Source organism: Cyprinodon variegatus, unplaced genomic scaffold, assembly GCF_000732505.1.
Source record: "Cyprinodon variegatus isolate N-32 unplaced genomic scaffold, C_variegatus-1.0 Scaffold217, whole genome shotgun sequence".
Taxonomy (NCBI): domain Eukaryota; kingdom Metazoa; phylum Chordata; class Actinopteri; order Cyprinodontiformes; family Cyprinodontidae; genus Cyprinodon; species Cyprinodon variegatus.
In genome coordinates, this window is record NW_015150670.1 from 882,215 (window position 1) to 905,981 (window position 23,767).

Genomic DNA, 23,767 nt, shown 5'->3' on the forward strand with positions numbered 1-23,767 from the left:
TAGTTGTAAACAGCACGTTGAGTAATTCAGACTCATTGTTGGGAATAATCTTGAGCATTCAGAAATAACTTTGGTAAATCCTAAACATACATAACATGTTATAGACAGTTTTTCCTTCCCATAGAAAAAAAACTACAAGGTATACATTTAAACATTGATCTCTCTAAGGAGTCAAATTAGCTGAAGAAGAGTAAATGAATCACCTTCACTGCATAAATCACAAGCTTGGGCAAAAGAACAGAAAGATACAGAGCAACTTTAATAGATTTATTATTATTGTATATTGACAATAAATAATAAAGTAACTTTTCCCAGTGGGCAGGAATATAAAGGGAAACACATGCCCATAATGCTGTGGCAAAAGACACAGCATGGCACTAAGGCAGGAATTATGATGTGGTGGGTTGATAGATACTCATATGATGACATTTCTGGTTGATATTTTCATACCGATGTCAACATTAACTCAGTGCTGTAACTGTTTTATTACTTTATTACACTTAGATAAGATCATGTTAAAATTTAAGTCTTGGTTAGGAGTTGTTTTCTATAAGAAGTTTTATGTGAAGTTTTATCCAAAGAGTAAGTGCTCCAAAGAATGGGTCCTGCTATTACAACATAATAGGAGTTTAATGTTTTCCACTCATAAATTATGTTCTCTTAGGGCTGGGTGATATGGATTCAAAATCTAATCCCAGGGTTTTCCCTACTAAATTCGATTAATCGATTTTTTCCCCCGCTTAAATTTCATAATAAAGTGACAAATGACTTGCATTACTATCAAAAACTAGTTTTGAAAGGGCAACAAAGTTCAAGCTATGAAACATGGTTGTTTTACAAGCATGTTTCACAACAACAAAACAACAAGAACACACTAAATGTCTGCAGTTAGTAGTATTACACAGTGAGCCAGTTATTAGGAAACAAAAATTGAACTGATATTGCTCTGAGCTATGGAAGCCCAAAGATTCTATTGGTAAAAAAAAAAATCTTGATTTTCTAAAAAATAATGTCTCCAGAAGCAGAAAATTTGATTAATCAATAATCCAGTTTCATTGCTAAGCCCTTTGTTCTGTATAATAGATTGCCTGACTATACTTTACTTTTTAGACATTTTCTGAAACTCCTTACCAACCTTGTAGGCTGCTACAGTCTTTGTTATAAGGTCGTCAGGCTGTTTTTCTTTTTGTTACTTACTTCAACAGTCAGGAACTCACCTAAACAAAGGCTTTAAGTCTTAACAGGGAAAACCTTAAAATTCTGAGTAATCATGTTCTCATCAAATGTACTTAAAGTGAAATGCCTGTGTGTAAAAGTAGCCGTTTCTATGGATATAAAAAGTAGGGGTGTCCTAATTTGTTTCTCATCAGAAATGACTTCTCATGACTTTATTTTAAATAATATAATTATAATTAAGTTTTAATTTTTTTTGTTATTTTTCTTCAACTTTTCAGTGCTGTGAAATTTTACTAAAATATATATAGGAAATGCAACTTTATATAGAACATTCAGTAGCAAGGCAATTTAAAGTGCTGTATACGAAAGGACATTATAGGAAAAGACAGAGAAAAGTAGAATGTGAACACATAGAAGTATTAAAAAATAGATGAATAAGAATAACTCAGGAAAATAACAATGAAAACATAAAATTATTTAATTTATTAAGATAATGAACATGGATAAACTGAAAATGAAAGAAAGATGGATTACAGACTTTAACTGATACATGAGACCCGTCCTCTCTACTTTAAAAAAAAAATGCACATGCACAACCCTGTACCCGCTCCCGAGAGGGAATGCCTAATAAAGCGTGTGAGAGGATGCAGAAGCCCATTTCTCCTTGTGCATGCTCTGTTTAAAAGTGGATGTTTGTACCGTTCGTACAATATGATTTTAATTAATATATAATTATAATATATATAAACTATGTATTTTCTGAGAATGTGTTTATCTAGGAGAAACTATTCAATTAACAAACACCTAGAAAAGGTACACTATATTATATTATTTTTCATGTGAATCCCAGATTGTTCATGCTTCTTTGCCTTTTGTAAAAAGTGCTGTAAACCAGTCTTACCTGTCTTTTTCCATGCTGGGTTAGATCCTGATGTTTGAGAAACAAGAGAGTAGAAAAGCAGGAAAAGCAGAATAAAGTATTAGCCTCGCTGCATGCAGTTAGCCAAGCCTTGTAGCTAAACCCAGTCATGGAAAAAGACAGAGTGTACCATCTCCATCGGTCTCTGGACTGCTGATTCATTTTGATGTTCAGCTAATCAGTTCTCTCTCCTGCGCCCAGAGCTCCCTTATCCTTTTGCATTGCAGAGGAGCTACTGCACATGTACAACTATTAACGAGAGTCTATGGCCAAAGATATCCGCGCCCTAGGGCGGAAATACGTCACCAATCCGACAAAAAACAAAACAGCTTTACTCATACTATTAAAGATTAAATATTTATCTGAACATTTTTTAGCATATTTAAAAAAAAAAAGAATAATATATTTTGACATATTTTGATTTTAAAATTTAATATTTATTTGTTTTTTTTATGTCTTAATTAAGGTCATTGGGTGGGCAGGGCGGCACCCTTGGTGGTCTCTGTTGTGAGTACAGCGGCCTGACTGATGGAGGTCTGAAGAGCTAGTCATTGTCAAACCTTGGTGGCTGCCCAACGAAGCAGCATCACTTGGGTCCCATGTCCATCACATGGACCCATGCTTGGGACCCACAACATGGGTATAGAGCAGGCTCAGACTCAGGAGAGGGAACACCAAGTGGATTCAAAACTGTGGAGCAGATTAAAGGCGGGTCCACCTGGACCGCCACCTCGCAATACACAGTAGAGCAGATCGATGTCACATCCTCGCAGGCTGGGGCACCAGCGACCGTCGAAAGCCCTAAGTCCTTAAATAAACTGAGTTTAGCTTTCTCCCTGATGGGCTTTGCTGGGTCAATTTCTGGCTGCTTTGTACTGTCAGGTGGGGTGGGGGTTTGAGAGGACCCAAATGCAGAGACTGAAGTTGAAGATGGTTACTTGCAGATTTAATTAAAAAAAAAAAGGTGGCACCAGAAGCGACCATCCAAAATATAAATCCACAAAAGATAAGATAAGAGAACCAGGAATACTCACAACAAGGGAGCAAAGAAATGACGACAAACCAGCAAACAGTGACTGAGCAGTAAGTGTATACATAGGAGAGAGAAACAAAGACCGGGCTATTCAGCAGATTGGGAGCAGGTGTGAACAGAGGAGTCTAGAAGGGAGCTAGGGAAAATGAGAATGACACAAGAGGACAACAGAGGGCGAACAATAAACTCCTAAGAACTCAAATACGACCAAAAATAAGGAGAATAAAACAAAATGGAAATAAAACTGATGAAAACTCAAAGATAAAACTTAAACAGAACCAAAACCATGACACCATGAAAAATGTCCCTCTTTTACTTACTGACTGCTGGGACAAGCTCCAGCTCTCTCAAGTGATAGTGATACAAAAAAAAGTAGAATCAACAATTAAGAGGACTGAATTAACAAAGGTAAAAACTGTTTTTGTTCTTCCCCTGTAAGCTGCTTTAAAGGTGAAATAAAATACATAAAATGCTTTTGTCTTTACTTAAATAGGCCTTTAAGGTTGAGGGGGTGCAAGTAGGTGTGACAGTTGTAAACCACTTCTTTTGTTCTGTGTAAATGAAAACTGATTTAAATAAAAATCATCATGTTTATTACCTTACTATATTGTTTTTTCTTTAAGACTTTCATAATCACAGCTATAGAAGAACAGTTTAATTACATGCTGCAGCTGCCTCCTGGTACTCAAGGAGTGTGGTGCCCCTTAGATTTATTCATTACCTCGGTGTGAATTCAAACTACATTAATCTTCAAAGACTGCCTCAGACTATTCACTTATGACATTATGCGCTATGCGTTATGACATTTATGCACCTGCCCTCCTGGCTCCACCCCTGTTTACCTTGGAGGCTAAACAGAATGAATTTTACTCTGGGTAGCTGGTGACTATTATTGGATTGTTGTGGCATAAACACCAGACATATATTGTGAGAAGCACTGTCACGCAAAATTAAAGCCGTGATTTGATAATATCTTATTCTGAGTTCAGACAGTCTTTCTCATGCATTTTGACTCCGATGTTGCAGGATATTAAACATAAAGCACATGTATGTATTTTTATAAAAGATTCATTCAGGTGTTTCTGGGATCTGAATGATGTGACCTGGTGTAGATGGCATTTACACTTCCTTGCTCATTCTCTCTCTGAATTCTTTACGGCTTCCCTTTCTTAACGCCTTTTATCTTTGTACGGTTTGTTTACCACCAAAAGTATGCTTCACTGTCTTTCTTCTCTTCTTTTTTCTCCCTCTGCATGATCAGATAGTGTTTTTTCTCTGTTTTCCTCCAACGGATTTCAATTCAATTTTGTTATGAAGTCCTGCATCCTTTTCTCCAGACTGTTCTACTCCCTCGTTACACAACATTCAGCTTCTCTCCTGCTTTGCTTTTGTTGTACTTTAACACATGAATATCTCCCACTCATCTTTCACTCCTGAAATCGATAAAAAAAAGCACACCATCAAAAGAGCTTGATGCAGTCCTGTTTCTCATTGAATCACTCTCTACTTCTTTCTGACATTTCCTTACATCAGGGATCTTCAGTACCAGTCCTCAAGGTCTGATGTCCTGCACCTTTTAGATGTGCTACTGCTTCCGCACATCTGAATCAAATGGCTGCCTTTCCTTCTCAGTATGAAGTGAAATTCTCTAGAGTCCTGCCAATAACCTGATTGTTTGACTCAGTTGTGTTGAAGTAGAGACACATGTAAAAGATGCAGGACACCGGAGCTTGAGGACTTCAGTTGAAAAACCCTGCCTTACATTACTGTCTTCCTGCTAGGCCTTAGCTATTACAGTATTAAGTATTGTGTAATTTGGGGAGGAACAATCCAAACTAATTGTGGTCTGCCTATAGTGTGTAATTAGGTGGTTTTCACCAATGGCAGCAATGACTTTGTTTGTCTTACTAATAGAAAAAAAAATAACACCATTCAATTCTTTTTGTGAGGATTCTGGGACATTCAGTCAATATGAGTAATTCAACTGCCTTTTCCTACATTTTCTAAACAAATGGTAAAAAGGCGATTGTGTGATGAAGTACAAATATGTACTAGACCTTCTCTGGACAGTATGGAACATTTATTCTGTATTACTCACCAGTCCCTTCTGTTTCCTATTAACAAGTCTATATGTGCAATAGTATGTAAACGGTATGTAAGTGTAAGCAGGTGGTGCTTTGCATTGTGCATAAAACATTTTCTTTTCTTTTTTTACATTAATCTGAAAAGGGGCCTGATCAATAAATTACTTTAGCATTATTTGTCTGTCTAGTTTACATAAACGAAGTCAATGATAATAAAAATTACTGATCTCATCATGCAAGAAGCAGGATACAGTCACTGCCACCTTGGTAATGAATGACCAAGGTCTCACTCAAGAAGAGTATTTTTATCCTCTAAAAACCCACCCGATCACCTGCAACCGTTTTTATAGCATATACAACTAATAACTAATAAGAATGCCTGAAAATTACAACGGTAATATTTTTACCACTATGGACAAGTTATCATTGTTGGAAAGCTTATATTCTTAACAATTCAACCACCAAGTTAATTTTATGGACTAAGCGAGCACCAAAGTAAAATTAGCACATATATAGCAGCATGTCAAAATGTAAACATTACAAACCAGCCACAACAACATACCTTTGATGGGGTCAAGAAGCTGTTTTATAAATCCAGTCTTCAATTGTTTATATTCATTCATCCATAAGGCTCCACAGATTAAAAGTACTCCAGAATATTTATAATAAAAATATTTCATGATGAGAAAATCATCACATAACATCCAGTTTTTGACATCAGAAAGGTTAAAGTTAATTCACTAACAATATATATCGATCTATAGATATTTGGTGCAATACAAAAAAAGAGGGTTAATTAAAGGTCGATATAGAAACAAGGTTTTCCTTCCTTTTCATTGTAGCCTATCATGTAGTTTGATGCTACAGTCACTACTTCCTCCCAACCAATCGCAATCGTGGACCCAGGTACGCCCTCACAAATCTTTAAATCTTAGATAATTATCGATATCAATCAATATGCATTTTTTTTAATCAATATGTTTTTTTTCTGTATCGTCCAGCCCTAGCTCTAATTCCTTCTGCTTCCCAGAAGACATCGCCTCCAGCAAGCAGCCACATTCCTTCTGTTTTTTACTGTAGTGTCATTGGGCAGTTTTATTATAGTCTGAAGGGACCTAATGGAGTAATTTTCCATTTAAATACAGATGAATTATTACTACGTTTTTTGTCTATAGAGTAAAGAGTTAACATGACATAAGGCAAAAGTTTTTATCTTACCCAAAAAGACAAGGATATGATGTGAATTTAAAGGTTTGGATTGATATTTGCTATTGTGATCATTAGCTGTCCCTAAACCAAACCAGTTTATGGGAATTCAAAAAGATTTTACAGTTTTGCCTCAGATTCTCTACTATTTAACATATTTTTCACTTGGATCAGTGAAGTGAAAAATAGCCCATTTCTGTAGAGCTCTAAACATCCTAATGATATAATGGATGCCCAGATGTTTTATTCAAGTCATGTACCAAGTCCCCCCATTTTTTATGCTGATTCCTTTAAGTCTCTTACATGGGACTTAATCTTGCGCATCTATGATTGCTTCAGGGTCTGATGGGAGTCTGATGTGGATCATTAAAGAGGCAGCAGTTCACATGCTCATATCTGGGGCCATCCAGACCTTTCAATTGACTCTTTTTGTAGTCATAAAGCACAAAAACAGGCCCTTCATCTATTGCTGCGGTTCTTTAAGCCAACACAGCTGCTTCTGGTATAATTTTTGTCATATCAGAAGCACAATTCAGAGATCAGATGTCTAAATTAAGGAGCAGAATTTCCCTATAGCATAGTGATCTCATTGAGGACTTGTTAAGAGAATAAAAAAACATAGTAAAAAGCTAAGGGTAAGTAAGGGCATAAAAATGTATTTGTAACTACTGACTTATAGTTCTGTTTTTTTCTATTACTGGTTAATTTTCTTAATAATGTCTTCCTGGAATACTTTACAAGTTCTTAAGTACTTATGCAGGTGGTTAGATGTGGCTTCTCAACTCTGCTTTTAATCTATACTGCATTAAGGTTCAAGAAATACACCAAATCTTTTCAACTACCTAAAAAGTTCATACTCAGTATCGTCTGTAATCAGCTCTGACTTGTGCTGCTCAGAATTTTTTTAGGGAATAATTTCAGTCTTTTGTAGAAATTATTACATATATTGAGCTAAAATCATACTTTACATTTTAAACCATTTACTTAGAAAGCTTTTTCCTTTTTATGTTTTGTTTTTGAAGTATTTTACTGTTTTGATACTGCTCATCAGAGGGTTGAAGCTTAAAATATTGATTAAGATAGTAGCTGTTTTTCTACTATGCTTGGCTGAATAATCACCGGCGCGCAAAATATTGAATTTATTGGTTAGCATATCTTTTTGATGGGCTCAGCATGCACAGGGAGAACAAATGATATTTGAGAGAATACCCTCTTTTTCTGAGACAATGCTTACCACTGGATCAACTGCGCAGACCTGTGGGGGTATTTAGAAGTTTATTAGATCCAAACTCACTAGCGCTGTACACATTTATATCCACTTTATTTTACATTATAATCTGTTATTGTGATTTTTTTCATCTATCTTTTATGGGTGAGAGGCAGGGTACACACTGGACAGGTCAGCAGTCTGTTGCAGGGCAACATACAGTAGAGATAAACATCTATGTAGACAGGCATTCACACCTGAAGCTAGTACCCAGAGAGAACCTTCTCATATACAGGGAGAACATGCAAACTTCATGCAGAAATGCACCCTGGGCCAGAAATCGAATCCAAAACCTTCTTGCTGCAAGACAACAGTGCTACAGCAGCCCTTGATTTATGTATTAGTTATGTTGTATCAGAATTAAATCAGTAAAAACACTTAGTTTTGGGGCAAGAAAAACAAACAGTGACAGAAATAAGAAAAATACCTGTTTTTCGGCCAGTGGTCTAAAGGCCAATTTATACCAGAAAACTGGTTTGTGACCAGACGCAAGCGACATTTGATGTGCGCGGTTGCAGAAGTATAATCCGCTCTTCAGTCACTGAGTGCTGGTCTTATTGTTCAACTCACGCTTAGACATATAAACTGATGAGGGATTGCTCTGGTGCAAATTTATTTTAAAGCTGTCTTTCTCCTGTCTCTTTTATTTCTGGCAGTTAATGTTCTCATTGCACTGAGTCTGTCTCAGTGTTGTTCTCATGTTTGAATAAGTGAAAGGGTTAATTCCTACATTTGAAGACAAATACTAATTCAGTGATATCTGAATCCATTTATCTTTAACTGCAGATGGGGGCAATGATTTTCTCATTGTTTGTTTCTGTGTTCTGCATACAGCAGGATTCGTGGATTTGTGACCCCTAATTGTTAATGAAAACTGAAAAGGAAAGAAATTTGTTGAAATCCTTGTCAAGACTGTATGTGGCATGAAAATTTGACATATTAAGTTTCACTCCAACTTAAAATTTTCTGTATTGATAATTAAACAATGTTACAAATAAAAAATTATACACTCTGATGCAAGCCAACAGAATTGTCAACGACTCCTATATAGGTGTCGAAACATCTTCAAAGATGTGAGCCAAAGTCTAGTTTCTTCCATTTTAAGCCTTTTGTCGTTGTGTATGTATTTTGTTTGCAATATTGAGATCAAAGAAAATTACTTTCATTCATTTTTATTAAGTCTCCATGTTAAGCTATATGCTAGAATTTCAAATTAACTATTATTATCTATGTAGGGCCTTGGTATTATTTGATTTAAATCTTTTGAGATTGTTAATTTGCAAAAACTATTCATAGTGTATAAATCTGCATTAAGAATCTTCAGCTAGGTTAGAGTTGCACACTATGTTCAATCACAGTCATCATTGTAATGTTAATATGTTTTACTGACTTTTAGTGTCCTTTATGACCAGAACATATGTACAGTATGTATTCAGTGCAAAGAGTGATGTGGAAATATCTTGTAGGAGAGAAAATGAAAGTGTCAGAAGCATTTTGAATCTAGTTTGCTTTTGCTACATTAAACAAAGGTTATGGTACCAGTAGATAAGTGATACTGTGTTCTTTTTGAGTGTGCTCTGTATGCTCAAACCCCTTAGTCAGCTGCAGTAGAAGACCACTCACACTGAGCATGCCTCAGCTGGAGGTTCCTTCCTGTTAAAGAAGAGTTTTCCTTTCCACTGTCTTTATATTCATGCTCTGTTATAGGGAAACTACTAATTTAATGAGACAATGGAAGCGACTATCCACTGTCACTACATGCTCATCTAGGATGGTTGCAAGTTAATAATTTAATGTTATCCACTGGCTTTCCTTACATAGATAACCTTTAACCAGTCTATCTATATAATATTTTTTGGTTGACAATGTAATTTTTGCGCTATATAGATAAATTTGATGCATTGTATTGAACTGGTAGCAGATGTGTTCAGACAAAGTTTATCTCAGTATTGGAAATGTATTTAAAACATCCTCCTTTGCCTTAAGAGTAACTTACATTTGACAGACAGATAGAAGGGGTGTGCTTTGGTGGAGCAGTGGTTAGCGCACCATTCCATGTATGGAGGCCTTAGTCCATGACATGGGTTTGAATCTGGCCTGGTCCTTTCCTGCATGTCTCACCCCCTTTTCTGTCTGTGTACTGGTCCATAAAAATAAGCCACTAGTGCTGAAAAAACAAAACAGATGACGGTTAGAAAAATATAGGATTCAACTTTCGCAACAAGCTGTACTTAAAAAACTTTAGTTGTTGCTGGGATTAAATTCCTTCTTTAATTTTTTTTTTTTCTGTTGTTTTTCAAAAAATAAAATCAAAGGCATAGCCTTACTTTCTAAAGTAAGGCTCAGGGTGTTTCTCTTTGAAATGTTGAAAACATTTAAGATTGCCTCTGTTATGGAACATTCAACATCTGCAGAGTTTTTCACTAACATTTTAGCCATTTTGTTTGTATATTAAGAAAAAAATCATTATTAGATTCAGGACTGCTTTTGTAATTGCACATTCATGTTGTTGGGAGATTTAATTCCAATAATAGTGAATAGTTTGCTTTCAGGAAATGTCTGTACTGGTCTACTTATGAATAATTATTACTTATAATAAGTTGTGATAGTTAGGACCAATATTAACTCATAGTAAGAGTGATGTGTCATGATTGACAGCCTTAAGTGAACAACCTCTTTCCATTAGATTGACTTAAATACAAAACCTATTGACTGTGATCACTGAGACATAATGGAGACGAGGAAGAGAAATATATGGGTTTTCTCAATGGTAAATCAAGACAAAACCCATTAGGACACCGGCTGATGGAACAGTGAAACATCATAAATCAGTTGTGAAATACACTGCTAATCAGAGAGATTATTTTAAGACCTACCCCAAGACATTGTTTGAAGGTCCGTTTTAATGGAAAAAGAAAATCAAGAAGTGAATTGCTTCAAAAATGTGTTCTTCTCATACAGATTTTCCCTGTTTCGTGTTATTTCAAACAATGAAGCATTCCCTATCATCAGAATAATTTTAATAGTTTGAAGAACTTAAATACATTTTGTATTTATCATAGTGAATCAAAAGTGTATTTTTTTTAAATTATAATTTCATTTACTAATTGAAAATAGCAACCCACCGTTACCCTGTAAAAAGTAATGACCTCTAAGCCAAATAAATGGTTGGGCCACCCTCGATGGTAACATCTGCCATCAAGTGTTTGCAGTAATTGGTAATGAGTCTTTTACAGTGCGCTAGACGATTATCATTCAACTCTTCCTCGCAGATGTGTTTCTATTCAGCTTGAGTGGAGAGATAATATAAAAAGATATAAGTTGGAACATGTTGGTGTTATTTTGTATCATTCACCTCCTATTTAATCTGCTTGAATTTAAGGTTAAACTGACTGAAAGACCTCTACATATTACAACTAAAGCTGGGCATACACAGTATGATATTTGTTCGTTGCAGAGATCGTTGCATGCAGCTACAGCTCAAACTGTGCGATGAAACCCCAGGGTTTTAAAGTGTACAGCTCACAAATTCTGTTCTTACACTGTACGGTCCGACGCTCTGATGCCATCTACCTGCTCACACTGTATGTCCTAAAACCACACGTCTGACTCAGCGAGGAGAGATGACGCTGGTTGGACGCGGAGTGCGTGAGGTTCTGGTAAATCGGCTCGTAGCTCTGCTTCAACTGCAGGATTTGTCCACCAACACCTCACGAGGGCCAACTGGATTTCAAACAAGTTTGATTTTCTCCCGATCTTACAATCCCTGATCAGGAGGTGGTCGTGAGAGTTTGATCGCCCCTCGTTACCCCCTGAATACTACACGACGCAGGACGTAAGATGAGGCTGAAACTCGGCTCGAATGAAAAATATTCTCGCATGACTGGAGAATCGGTCTGAAAAGTGCAAAAAATGTTATAGTGTAGGCCCGGCCTGAACATGTTTTCCTGCATAATCTGTTTGATGCAAGCCCCTTTTTTTTTCCTAAAGTGCATCAGAAACATCCTCTAAAAAGTTTCACTTCTATGTCTACAGTCCACAGACTATTTTCCCAAAGGTCTCAGGGACCATGAAGATATATTTTGGGCTTTTAGTCATGTTTTAATGTTGTTGTATCAGGAACACTCACCTAGGTTGAGGTAATTAAGGCCTGCCCTGCTTTTTATACTGTTCTTTGTTTTTCTGCTGAATGAGTGCTGTTCTGTTTGAAGTAACTTTGGTTCTTGAAACATTCAACTAATGTTCCACATCTTCTACATCCTTTACATTTTGAATATTGGCTCCCGGTTTGGTTTAGGCCAAAGTGATATTATAGTCTACTTAATGTTAGACATATGCTATCAAATTAAGTTCTTGACTTATCTCATACCTCTCTGATAATAATCATGAATGAAAGTGTGGCAATATGTATTATCTGACATTTTTTGTTTGGATGAATGAAATCATCGTTTGAAAAAAGCTTTTGGTAATTATATGCATCTGATGCTAAACATTTTTCAGAATCAAATTATTTTAACAGAATACTCCTCCATACCACTGAATATGTAAGAAGCCTGCGTTTTGTCTTTTGTGTTTTGTGCAGACCCATTCTATTAAAGTACTGCGTTTTACAGAAATCCTTCAGCTGCCATCTCAGCCTCGGGCTTCTCCATTTTCTTTCACAGGTGGAAAAACTCAGCAACAAGAAACAAACTGCTGTGAAAGAAACAGATAAATGTAGCTCATACACTTGAAAGAAATCTACACTTGAAAGGCAAAAAATTGAATTGATGTTGAAATTAATCAAATAGAAACTTTTAAGAGAGTGTGCAAGGAAGGGATGTTTCTCCAGTCCATTAGTGCACTTTAAGCATTACTGACTCTTGTTATTCGGTTACTTTCTGAGAGTTTTAGAGGCATTCCATTGATCAAGAAGACAGCAGCTTGGCACTCATGGACACTCAGAGGAAAGCAAGATGGCATTAGAAAGCAAAGTGAGCTTTTGTCTTCCAAGGGGGAGGTCTTTTCTCATTCAGGCAGATGCCTAACACTTGGACAGTCCTTTGATGATGTCATACTCTGCAGATTCCTCATGATGCATACTCCATCATCCTGTGAATGACAGAGAATGACAAAATACGATCACAAAAAAATCGGTTCTCTGGATACAACAAAAAAGCATTTCATCTGCTTGTCGAAAATGAGCAGACGAAATGTATCCAGAGAACAGATGTTCTTTAGATACAGAACAAAAAAGCATTTCATCTGGTCATTTCCAAGAAATCCAAAATTTATCCGATTCCATGTGTTTCTTATTTACCCTCAGGACATTTGGGGGAAGACAGTGCTTCTTTCATATCTGCTCTGAATGAAGGAAATTCCCTGTCTCCAGACACCACTGGTGGAACTCCCTCCTCACTCCCCTTCAGTTGCTGTTTTTAGGCTGTGTAGCCTAAAAACGAGGCTGCACAGCACACGCACATGCCCAACTTGTGATGCTTTCCTCATCTATCACACTTTCTAACATTTCCTTTTCTCTTCACTTTCTCACTTCCTTTACTCCACCTCACATAGAAACAGCCACAGGGGTGTTCCCTCACAACTGCAATTACAGTGAAGGGAAAACGTGTGTTATCCTCCTTGAATATTCATATATATCAGGGTGTGGGAAACTGGGCTTGCGTGTCGAGCGTGTGTATGTGTGTTTAGTTTGCCCCACTTAGTCTGTCTTCATGTAGCTGAGGTTTCTATGCTACAGGACCCAGACATTCCCTTGAGCTCTCACTGTGTGTGGGTAACAGTGTGCACTAGCTTTTCATGCTTTGTCACTGTCTCCGTTAGCAAATATCTCCTTTAGCATCTCTCACATCCATGGGAAGTTGAGTTTTAGTGCTGATGTTTTATTCTTGCAGGTGCACCTTTTTTTTTAGACTGTTAGGATGCATATGTGGATGTGCACATATTTAAATGTGAAATATTCTTGTTGGATTTGCAGAGTTGGAACAGTACACAGTCTGACTTCATGAACTGAGGCATCTGGAATTAGAAATATGAAGTCCTCTAAGGAGTGTTTAGAGGTTGAGGCATGGTTGGCTGGCTTGTTGAGAGGGAAAGACGGAGAGGTCGCAGACTCCTCTGGCTGGCAGCAGGAGCAGACGGGGGAACGCCGTGGGTGGAGAGTGTTTGTCAGACTTCACACCTTCACCTCTGTGGACTCCCCGGCTTATTTTTAATGCTCATCATTTTCTCACATTTTACTTCTTCGATTTTAGTCTGTTTTTCTCCAGCTGATTCCTTTTTTCCTCATTGTGTCCTCCTTCTGTCCCATTCACTTTGCATTTTGCTTCCTGTCCCTAGCCCTCTGCCCTGTTATGCCACAACCTGTTAAAAATAGGCAGCTAAATTTTCTTTTAAACATTTCTTCTCTCCTTTAGGTTTTTTTCTTTATGTCGAAGTTGATTTACTGTTATCAAACCTTTTGTCCCTCTTTATTGATCAAGACCTACTATAGAAGATTGCACATACAGAAATAAAACTGCAAGAAAACCAGGATACTACAGATCTCTTATATAATCAGGGCAAAATTGAACGATTTCAAAAGTATAGTATACTTTTGTTCAGATATATTATGTTTTATTTAATGTAATTAAATACATCTATACATTTTTATGCAATTTCATTTCTTTTTGAGAACTAATTGAAAATATTAAAGTTTAACTCTCTTAGCAATGTAATCTTTATAACAAAATATACACAAAGTAGTTAATAGGAGTAATAATTCAAGCTATGGGATGTTACATTTTAACAGATTTTCCAAGGTGATGTAATTCTCACACACCCTGAGGTAAAATTACTGTATTAAAAGTGAAGTACTAATATTTTCACTCTTTAATAGTGTTCAATATTTGTTATCCTTGCTGTTATTTGATTACAGCAGATAAGGACACTTTTAACTTGAAATTATATTTCCTTTTCCTTTAGGAATTGATTTCTCTTTTTATTTGACACATAAAAGGTATTTTTTCTTGCTATTTGTTTAGTTTTTTGTTAAAATTCATTGTTTAACAATTCTTTAAACCAACTTTCTGTCTTTATGGTGTGTAAATCATAGCGCCTTATCAAGTTTAAGGACACAGTGATGAATTTTGTTAATTGTAGCCAAATCTTCACACAAGGCTGACATACAATTGGCATAATTGAGTCTACTGACCATTAACAGCAGGTGAAGTGTCTAATCCAACAACAAAACAACTGATATGAAGTGTGACCCAATATGACCCAGTTTCACATTTTTAACATTTCAAACGTTAAAAAAAACAATCAAAATCAACACCTACCAACTCTTCATATGAAACAATATTAACATATTAATATCAACACTACTTGATCTTTGTAGCTTTAGCTGGCTGAGCAGCTACCCACAATCATTACCTCCACACCAAAAACAAAAAACAGTTTCACGGCAAGCAGAGAGCTTTCTCAATTTCCTGGAGTATTTATAGCCTTTGGGAATAAATACTCCAGGAAATTGAGAAAGCTCCCTGCTTGCCATGAAACTGTTTTTTTTTTGTCAGTATTTTATTTTTAGAATATTAATACAATTTGTTTCTAAACACAGTGTTAACTGTATAAAGCATGCAGGTTTGGATTGGAAGAAGGACTTTTCCAGCTATTCTGGAACAATTGAAAAACATTCACTTCAGGTTAATTAGTGGCACTTAATTTTCTTCAGGGGTGAGTTGGCGGACGGTTGTTTGCTTTTTCTCGTTGCTAGAACAGGTTACATAAAACAACTGCAAAGGTCAGAGTTAGAAGCAAGTCTATGAATTGCAACGTGTCGACTTCCGTTAGACATTGACAGGTTCCATATAACAGTATATTCTTATCTTTGCATTTTAATAATAATTGTTACTGATTGTCAGTGCTGTAAAAAAAATTTGAAATTAAGTTTGTAGGCTGGGAAGTTAAGAAATATTTTGTATTTGAATTTGTAAAATTTTTAAAGATGTACCCAACGTTTTGCACTAGTTCTTATGCACAATCCTATTTTTCATTAGCAGATGATGAAGACTAATATGCGTTTGGAACCATTTGGAGACTAATTTTCCTGCACAGTCCTCTGTCATCCCCTGCCTCTGCCCTCTTCATGTAGGGGCAGTGGCACTCACTCACTCCCACTGACAGATTACTTTCCTAATGGAATTTAATTATTTATCATTTCCTCATGGCGGTTTTGCCAGGAAAAGACCAACAGCATGACTCTGCAGCAGGATAGGACAGGAGGGGAGGACGCTGGGAAAAAGGAAGGGAGCAATGCTCATTTCCTCCAGCGGTGCCAGAAGGAGGATCACTCAGGCTCTGATTCAGAGGAAACTCATTTTGTGAGAAACAACTAAAAGAAGTGAAGGGGGTTGGGAAAAAGAAGAACATATAGAGAGCAAATACATTTATATATAAATTTGTTGCATAATCAGTGTAAACAGAAATACAAACCGGAAGACAAACAGACAGACAGACAGACAGACAGACAGACACTTGCCTTCAATGCAAAGCCAGCTCTTCCGTTGTGGATGCCACACATTTCATAAGGTTGTCGTATCACGGTGCTTCAGGCATTTGGTTCCACTTTAGAAAGGTTAAACAAAGCTTGATACCTTTTTGCAGTCAAAAAAAAAAAATTTTTTTTACATCTTAGACATTAGCTGAAAAACAAACAGTTGTTGTCACCGTGCAGATTAGATGCTAAGAAGCCACCATGTCTAAACACGCTCTGCCTGGCATCATGGCTCTCTGAAAGGACTGTTCCTTAGCAGTAAACACCACCAGCTGTAATGGTCAAGGTTGGTATTTCCTGGAGGGGGCGGATAATAACTTTCCTTTGTAGGATGGTGGTGGCAGCTAGGTTTTCCAGGAGAGGGAGGAGCTGCTGCTGAGACAGCAGATTTCATTAGGAATATTCCGACATCTTTGGATATGATTTTGATTAAGGAATAGCATTTTTTTGGTAGTTAAAAGCTCCAATAGGTTGATAATGAATCATATAGGCTACTGTCATACAATAAGCATCTCAATCCAACTCACAGTAAACTTTACATTTTACAGTGGCAAAGCCTTTCCTGAGAATAAAGAGAAAAAAAAAACCTTAGAAAAGTTGACAGGGGCAGTCTTTTATCTGCAAATGCGATTCTATGAATTCCTTCCCTCCTCCCCAAAGTATGAGGAGTCACTCACAGAAACATAAACCTTTACAAATCTCCATCATGAGTGTTAGGCAACCCGTCAATTGTATCCCCTCTTCACTCACAAACACGCACCTCAACGTTTGTTCTTATTCCTCTTTTTTTTCCAAGACTTTCCTCGCCTCTCCTTGCTCACCTCTCTCTCTCTTTTTGACTCCCTCTTTCTCACTGGGGATCCTAATTAAGCTTGGCTGCTCTTTGATGTTGTCGCCTTGGCAACAGTCGCCATGACGAAGTTGGGTCTGTACACACACGCACCCACACACTCAGAGGCACAACGAAACACAGAGTACAGTACAAACAGACAGAGAGATGCATATGCACGCTGGTGTATGCTGCCTGCCATCATTGAGGAAAACAACCAGCGTTTGACCCTTGGTTCAAACAACAGCACACAATGAGTTCTGAGTGGGGAACATCTGTGTCCATACATTGGCGATTGAGGGGAAAAAAACAATGCTGTGTGACATACAGAAGATGATGAACTCTGAAGTGAGCATATCCACAGGTGGTTTGAAGAAGCTAATTCAGGCACATCATGACGCCGATCAGTCGGTTTTGACACACCAGCCATCATGTCCGCTTGCTGCCACGCTTGACCTGTTATTGGACTTGTATTGTTTTACTAAATAAATGTTTGCTGGCCCTAAAAGCCCTTGAGATGAATCATGAGGTAAAGAGCAATTGTTATAGCTCAGGCAGTTTTTCTATGCTGGATGGCAGCTGGTAAACTGGGTTGATTTAATGTTGGGGAGTTTCTCCTCTCTCAGTGCCCCAACCTTCCTGCTTCACCTCTTCTGACTTGCTCTCTTCCATTTCCATCCAGGGAAATAATCTATAGCAAAAGAAAAAAGAAAAAAAACAGTTTTTTTAGGTGATATATTTGTTGGATATTAGTTACTGACTTATCAGATATATCACACCAGCACTGTAGTCTAGTAATGTCTGCAGCTGCAAGGGGCTCCAATTTGTCAATCCCCCACACAGTGATGGGATAGATAATGGTAACCATTTTTAAAGCACACATGATTTTTTATTTGTTTTCTTTTTTTTTTTGTATTCGTGCTGCCCCCTGTAAGTCATTGGGGGAAAAATTCCACCCTGACCAGGTGTCCTGTTCACCTGTTCCATAAATCACTATAGATATAGCACATGATTTCTGTCTGATTTATTTTTATTAATTGGTTTTAACTGTTCATATGTGGGGGGATTGTTTTTCTTTACATACCTTTTTTAATATCCAATATTTAGAAACTGAAATTGTGAATGTTATTGCTAGCACTGCCAGCTGTTTCTATTTTATACTTAAAAAATTATTTGTACAAAAGACTAGAATTAAGATCCTTTTATTTATTTTTTTACCTTAACTGAATTACAAAAGGTTGTGACTTATTTCCCCCTCGAAAGGATGCACAAATTAGACAATTGGGAAAGGAAGAAATGGGACTCAGTCCAACGATTCTGCATTTTTTGTGATTTATTCCTCTCGAAGAGCTGAAGCAACCAAAATCCATCTTTTTTCTTGATATCCCCTATATTTATCTCTCCATTTCCTGCTCTCCTCACTTATCTACTTCCACTGTGCTCATCAGCCCAACTCACTCTTCCTCTCATCTCCCCAGCTCCAGTCAGTTCATCCTGGTGGGAGGGCCCCCTTACTGAAAACCAGCTCTTACCACCTCCTTGTAACAGCGGCTTTGGTGACAATATCAAGAGTAACCACAGCAATTATGCACACAAAATATCCACAAACATGGAGGGAAAACCGCAATTAAAGGAACGCTGTTAGTGAGGCCAGAAATTTGATTTCACTCTGGAGGACAACAACAAATGATAAATACTCTCTGTAGGGAACATCGGAATGAAAGTTGCGGTGAACGTAATTAGTGAACACTTAATGTAAATTTGTGTTAAAAAAAATTATAAAAACACATTGAGCAATTGTGTATGTTTAGGAAAACACATTTAAGCTTTATGTAAAATTTTTATAGTATTATACCTAATAGGAAATGTGCTGTAGGAACATACAGGATGTGCACAAAATCTGGGTCATCCACAGAGGTATAACTGAGTAAGTGCCTACACTAAAAAAAAATCAAGCTAATATCTGTTTTCCAAGAAAATTAGCAGGATAAAGCTTTCTTCTTGGCTGAGCTCCACAATGTTCCCTTGACATCAATTTACTCATCAAGTAAAAGAGCCAAGAGATTTATTTGGCTAATGGAAGATTATAACCAAATACTTTATCCATCAGCATATTCTTCATTGTATTTAGGTAAATTAACTACTTATGATATAAAAATGCAGTTTGTATCTGTTGGTGAGATCTTTATGCCCTACTGCAGTTAACTCTGCGAAATATGTTTATCATTAAACACAGCAATTTACTTTATTTGGATTTATTTTCTGGTTTTTACACAACTTTGCTCCACGTTGCTTTAAAATGTTTGTATGCTAAAAAAAGGTTGAAGCTTATAACCTTATTTAAACTAATTTAAAGAGACAGGCCTCCTGAGTCTAAAACAAGTATATCTATTTATCCGTCATCTTATATAAAGTTTTTAGATGTAAGGTAGACAAAAATACACAAGCCTTAGCAATATCTGCAGATGTATATGACATGTTTGGAGGCGTGATAACAACCCCACCGACTCTTAAGTGTGTGTATTTGTTATTTGGGGTGCCTCATATAGTTATAGTTATGAAGTCAACCAGCTGTTCATCAGCATTATTTGATTTGATTGCTGCTTTCCTAGCTTCATTATAATTGGTAACGTTATTTTTTACAGCACATCAATAACCATGTAATAACATAATATTTGTCGGGAAAAGGAAAAACTTAATGGGGAATTTTGATAAATGCTGTGCTTCAAATTTTAATCAGACAATGTAATGTCAGACTTGAAGATTTCAAACCGTTATTACCAGGTAACTCATTAATTTCACCAACAGCAATAAATTAATGTGTTATTATTAAGTAAGATGCAGTTTATTACTTGTAATATAACTGAAAGCAATCTTTATATGTAACTTGAATTCTGTTTTAGAATGCTTTAGTTACCTGATCATAAGTTACAATTTACTTTGTAAACCATTGGTAGGTGGTAGACAATAATAGAAACTGTTATGTGGTTACCTAATTGTAATTACCCACCAAAAGTCTCCATTGTTACATAGTAACATACAATTGTAATAATTACATGCAAATAATTACTTTAAAATTATACACCTTAATTTTGGGGTACTTACCAAATATTTTTTTTCTTGTCACCAAGTAATATAGTGTGACTTGCTATGTTATTACCATGTTATTACATGGTCATTGATGTTCTGTAAAAGAAAACATTAGCGATTAAGTTTATTTAGTTACGTTTTTAAAACAGGAAAAGAATAAAGTAATTTGGCCTGCCTCAGCATAACTTCTGTTTGAAGGTGAGATTCTGTTCAGCAGAACATGGAAAAATACACAGATATCCAACATCACCTCAGCACATTGTAAGCAACATGGACATACCAGATTACCATTTAAATTTCACACAAGACAGTATGACATTGCAGGTACCACTCACTGGTTACGATTAAAGGCTTTTAGTAAATGGCGCTCAGTGATGTTTTTAATAAGTGCCAGCATTGAGGCATTACTACCTAATACGCTTACTTAATACCAATTTTAAACTCATTAAAGCAGGGGTTCCCAAACATTAATTTCCAAACCCAAAATTAAATTGGCGGAGACTGTTGACCCCATTTTGGCGATCTGTTAAACCTTTACTTCAGTATATTATTCCCATTTTAAAAATACAGAAAAGGGTTAATAAATACAGAATGAAATACTTATATATATATTTTTGAATAGGATTATATCCAAAATATGAAATGAACTAATTTGAATAATTTAAAATGCATATTTAATAATTTAATGATACATTTATTCATTACTTTATTTATTTATACATATACATTTTTTTTTCTATTTGTCCTTCAATACATCACAGAGGTCACATCACAGTGATTCTGAAAATCAACAAAAAATTTTGTTTTAATTTAAGGCCATGTTTATAAGGATATGGAAAGTAAACATCACTGGTCATTGCAAGAATACATTACAGCGAAATATGACATACAGTATGCATTTAACCCATCCCATAGGGGGATTGAAAGTGGGGGAAATAAACTTTCTTAGGGAGTCAGAGTAGCAGGCTGTGGGGTTTGAACCAGGTACTTGCCTCCTTCTCAGAATGGAAGCACTCTGCTCTAACTAGTAGGCCACATTCCCTTTATTTACATATGAATATTTAAGAAAAGAATCATCTCCTTTGACATTGAGATGCATCAACATCAGTAAGATCACTTAGGTTATTTGCTGTGTTCCCTCTTTTTATATAACATCCATATGCAGTAAACCTCTCAGTTTAACATTAGACCAAATTGATTCAGATGATTGATCAGACCAGCAGGATAATTGGCTATAATCATCTATCTTTCCAGGAAATGAATGAATGATCCATCCACAAGAAAGATATAATCATCTTCTTCACTTATTGTTTCTGGTATTGTCATTTTGCTGAAGTTCCAATAACATTGTCTATAAATGTTAATGTGTTAAATGTCTGTATTTGTATTTAGGGACAGATACTTCCTGTGGATACAATGAATATGGAGAGCCAAAGCAAAAAAGCTTTCCATCTAAACAAAAGTAATAGTATTAAATGTTTTATCCAATAAATTCGGCTTTAACTTTTCTAAGATATTGAATCAAATCACATAGAAAATTACTTTATCTTCACATTCAGGAGGCATTACTCTCTTTCTAATTTCAGCCTACTGACCTTTGCCTTAAATTCCTGACAGAACCTTATGTAAGAGTTTTATTTTTTTATATTTAGATGCCACACAAAATATTTATGTTGTTTGTAATGAGGGTTTTTGTGAACTGACCATATATGGACACAACATACTTAGGTGTCTGGGTGATGTTCTGCTTTTTTCACCTGCTATTTTTCTTCATTTTACAGCCACAGCCCTCAGACTTGTATGGAATCATAAAAACAATAGCATTTTTTGTTTGAAAAAAAAAAAAAAGAAGTCATTCAGTAATTAGAAAGCTTTTACATCAGAGCTGGTGCTCCACATGACTCAGCATCTGTGGTTTAATTTGAGATAGATAAGTCTCGCAGGTTATATGAAAATGAGCCAGAGGACTGCGACGAGACTAAACTGCTGATTAAATGGATTATGTTTTACATTGTAGAAAAGACATTTACTTAGATTTGCTGCTGGTATCTATAATCATGAAGCCAGTCTGATGAGAGAACTCTGCCAGAAGAGGTTCATCATAAAGTTAGCTTTTTTTTTTCTTTTCTTTTTTTCCCAAACAGCTATTAAGAATCGTCCCATTCTTTTTACTGACTTGACTCTCGCCGTGTCCTTACTGTCCCCGCAGCTATTCGTCATAGACAACGGAGCAGACGACTGGCGCATTGCCATGACCATGGAGAGGGTTCTGCTGATTGCCCTGGAGCTGCTGGTGTCTGCAGTGCACCCTGTGCCAGGGGACTTTAAGTTCCACTGGCGGGCACGGCTGGCCTTCTCATATACGCCTTCACATGCCGAGGCTGACCTGGACATGGTGCTGAGCGTGCCCATGTTCCTGCGCCTCTACCTCATCGCCAGAGTCATGCTTCTGCACAGCAAACTCTTCACTGATGCCTCCTCTAGGAGTATAGGTGCCCTAAATAAGGTTAGAAAACTTCAGTGGATTCAAGAGTGTGGTTTCCTTCAAGGTTTAACTCGACTTAAGTGTGGAAATCTTAGGCCACAGATGTCAAGAGCTTCTGTCTCTTATTATAAGAGCTTCTTCCTCTATTTTGCACTCCTGTTCATAAGTTTTTTTCATCAGGTTGTTGTTCCTCTCTGTATTTGTTGTGCTTAGAGCCTAAGACTTAAGCTTTTGTGAATTTTTCATAATACAGTATGAGGCGAGAGTATCGAATGAGAACATGTTATTGCATACGGCTCAGAGGGCCCATAAAAAACTGAAGACTGGAATGAATTTAGAAAATGGAAATGGGGGAATAACTGAGCAAATCATGCAAAAAATTGATGTCTCTCAAACTGTTGGGCTGCCTTTAGTGGTACTTCAACAGTCGCTTGATGATTTTATCCATCTTTCTATTATTTGTAAGGTTGAAATTAACACATAAATTTGGTTGCAGAGCTAATAACCAGCAAAAGTCAAAAAGAAAAATTGAAATGAGAAACAACTGCAGAGTAGTGAATAAAGCATATAGCAGTTAACTGAGTCCCATATATATATAAAAAAAAAAGGATGTGAGCCTGACATCACACCAAACCTATTGATGTTATTGTTCAAAGCAAGAGAACCAGTGGGATTTGGGGAAGGATAAGATAAGTGACCAGTCTCTCTAGAAAATTATTTACAAAAAATAAAAATAAAAACTAACAACATATTTCTCAGTATCTGGAAGCTTAAACTCTCTAGCATAATGTTTATTAGGAAATTATGTGAAACATTTACCAAGATGCATTTTGAGAGAAGTGCAGATACATTTTTTTAAGTGTGGAATAAGGAAAAACTTCAGACCCTAAGTTTTGTCTGTTTGTTTTTTTCCACCCACAAACTCATGGAATGTCTAGAAGAATATGGAACCTGATTTGATCAATTGTGAAAATTCATATATGGAATAATATTTGTTTCCTGCCCCATTATCAACACGTTAAATCCATCCATTTATCCATCCTCCCATTCATTCATCCATCTATCCATCCATTTATCCATCCATTCATTCATCCATCTATTCATCTATCCCTCCATCCATTCATTCATTCATCTATCCATCCATT

The 23,767-nt window shown here is 36.4% G+C and overlaps 1 protein-coding gene across 2 annotated transcripts in view; it reads left to right on the plus strand.

Moving 5' to 3' along the window:
* Positions 1–23,767, plus strand: part of kcnn3 (potassium channel, calcium activated intermediate/small conductance subfamily N alpha, member 3) — a 107,317-nt gene that overhangs the window by 43,039 nt on the left and 40,511 nt on the right. For both annotated transcript variants that reach the window (XM_015380586.1, XM_015380587.1), the window contains exon 4: positions 22,347–22,643. In XM_015380586.1, the coding sequence (XP_015236072.1) occupies positions 22,347–22,643 (297 nt within the window). The remainder of the gene's footprint in view (positions 1–22,346; positions 22,644–23,767) is intronic.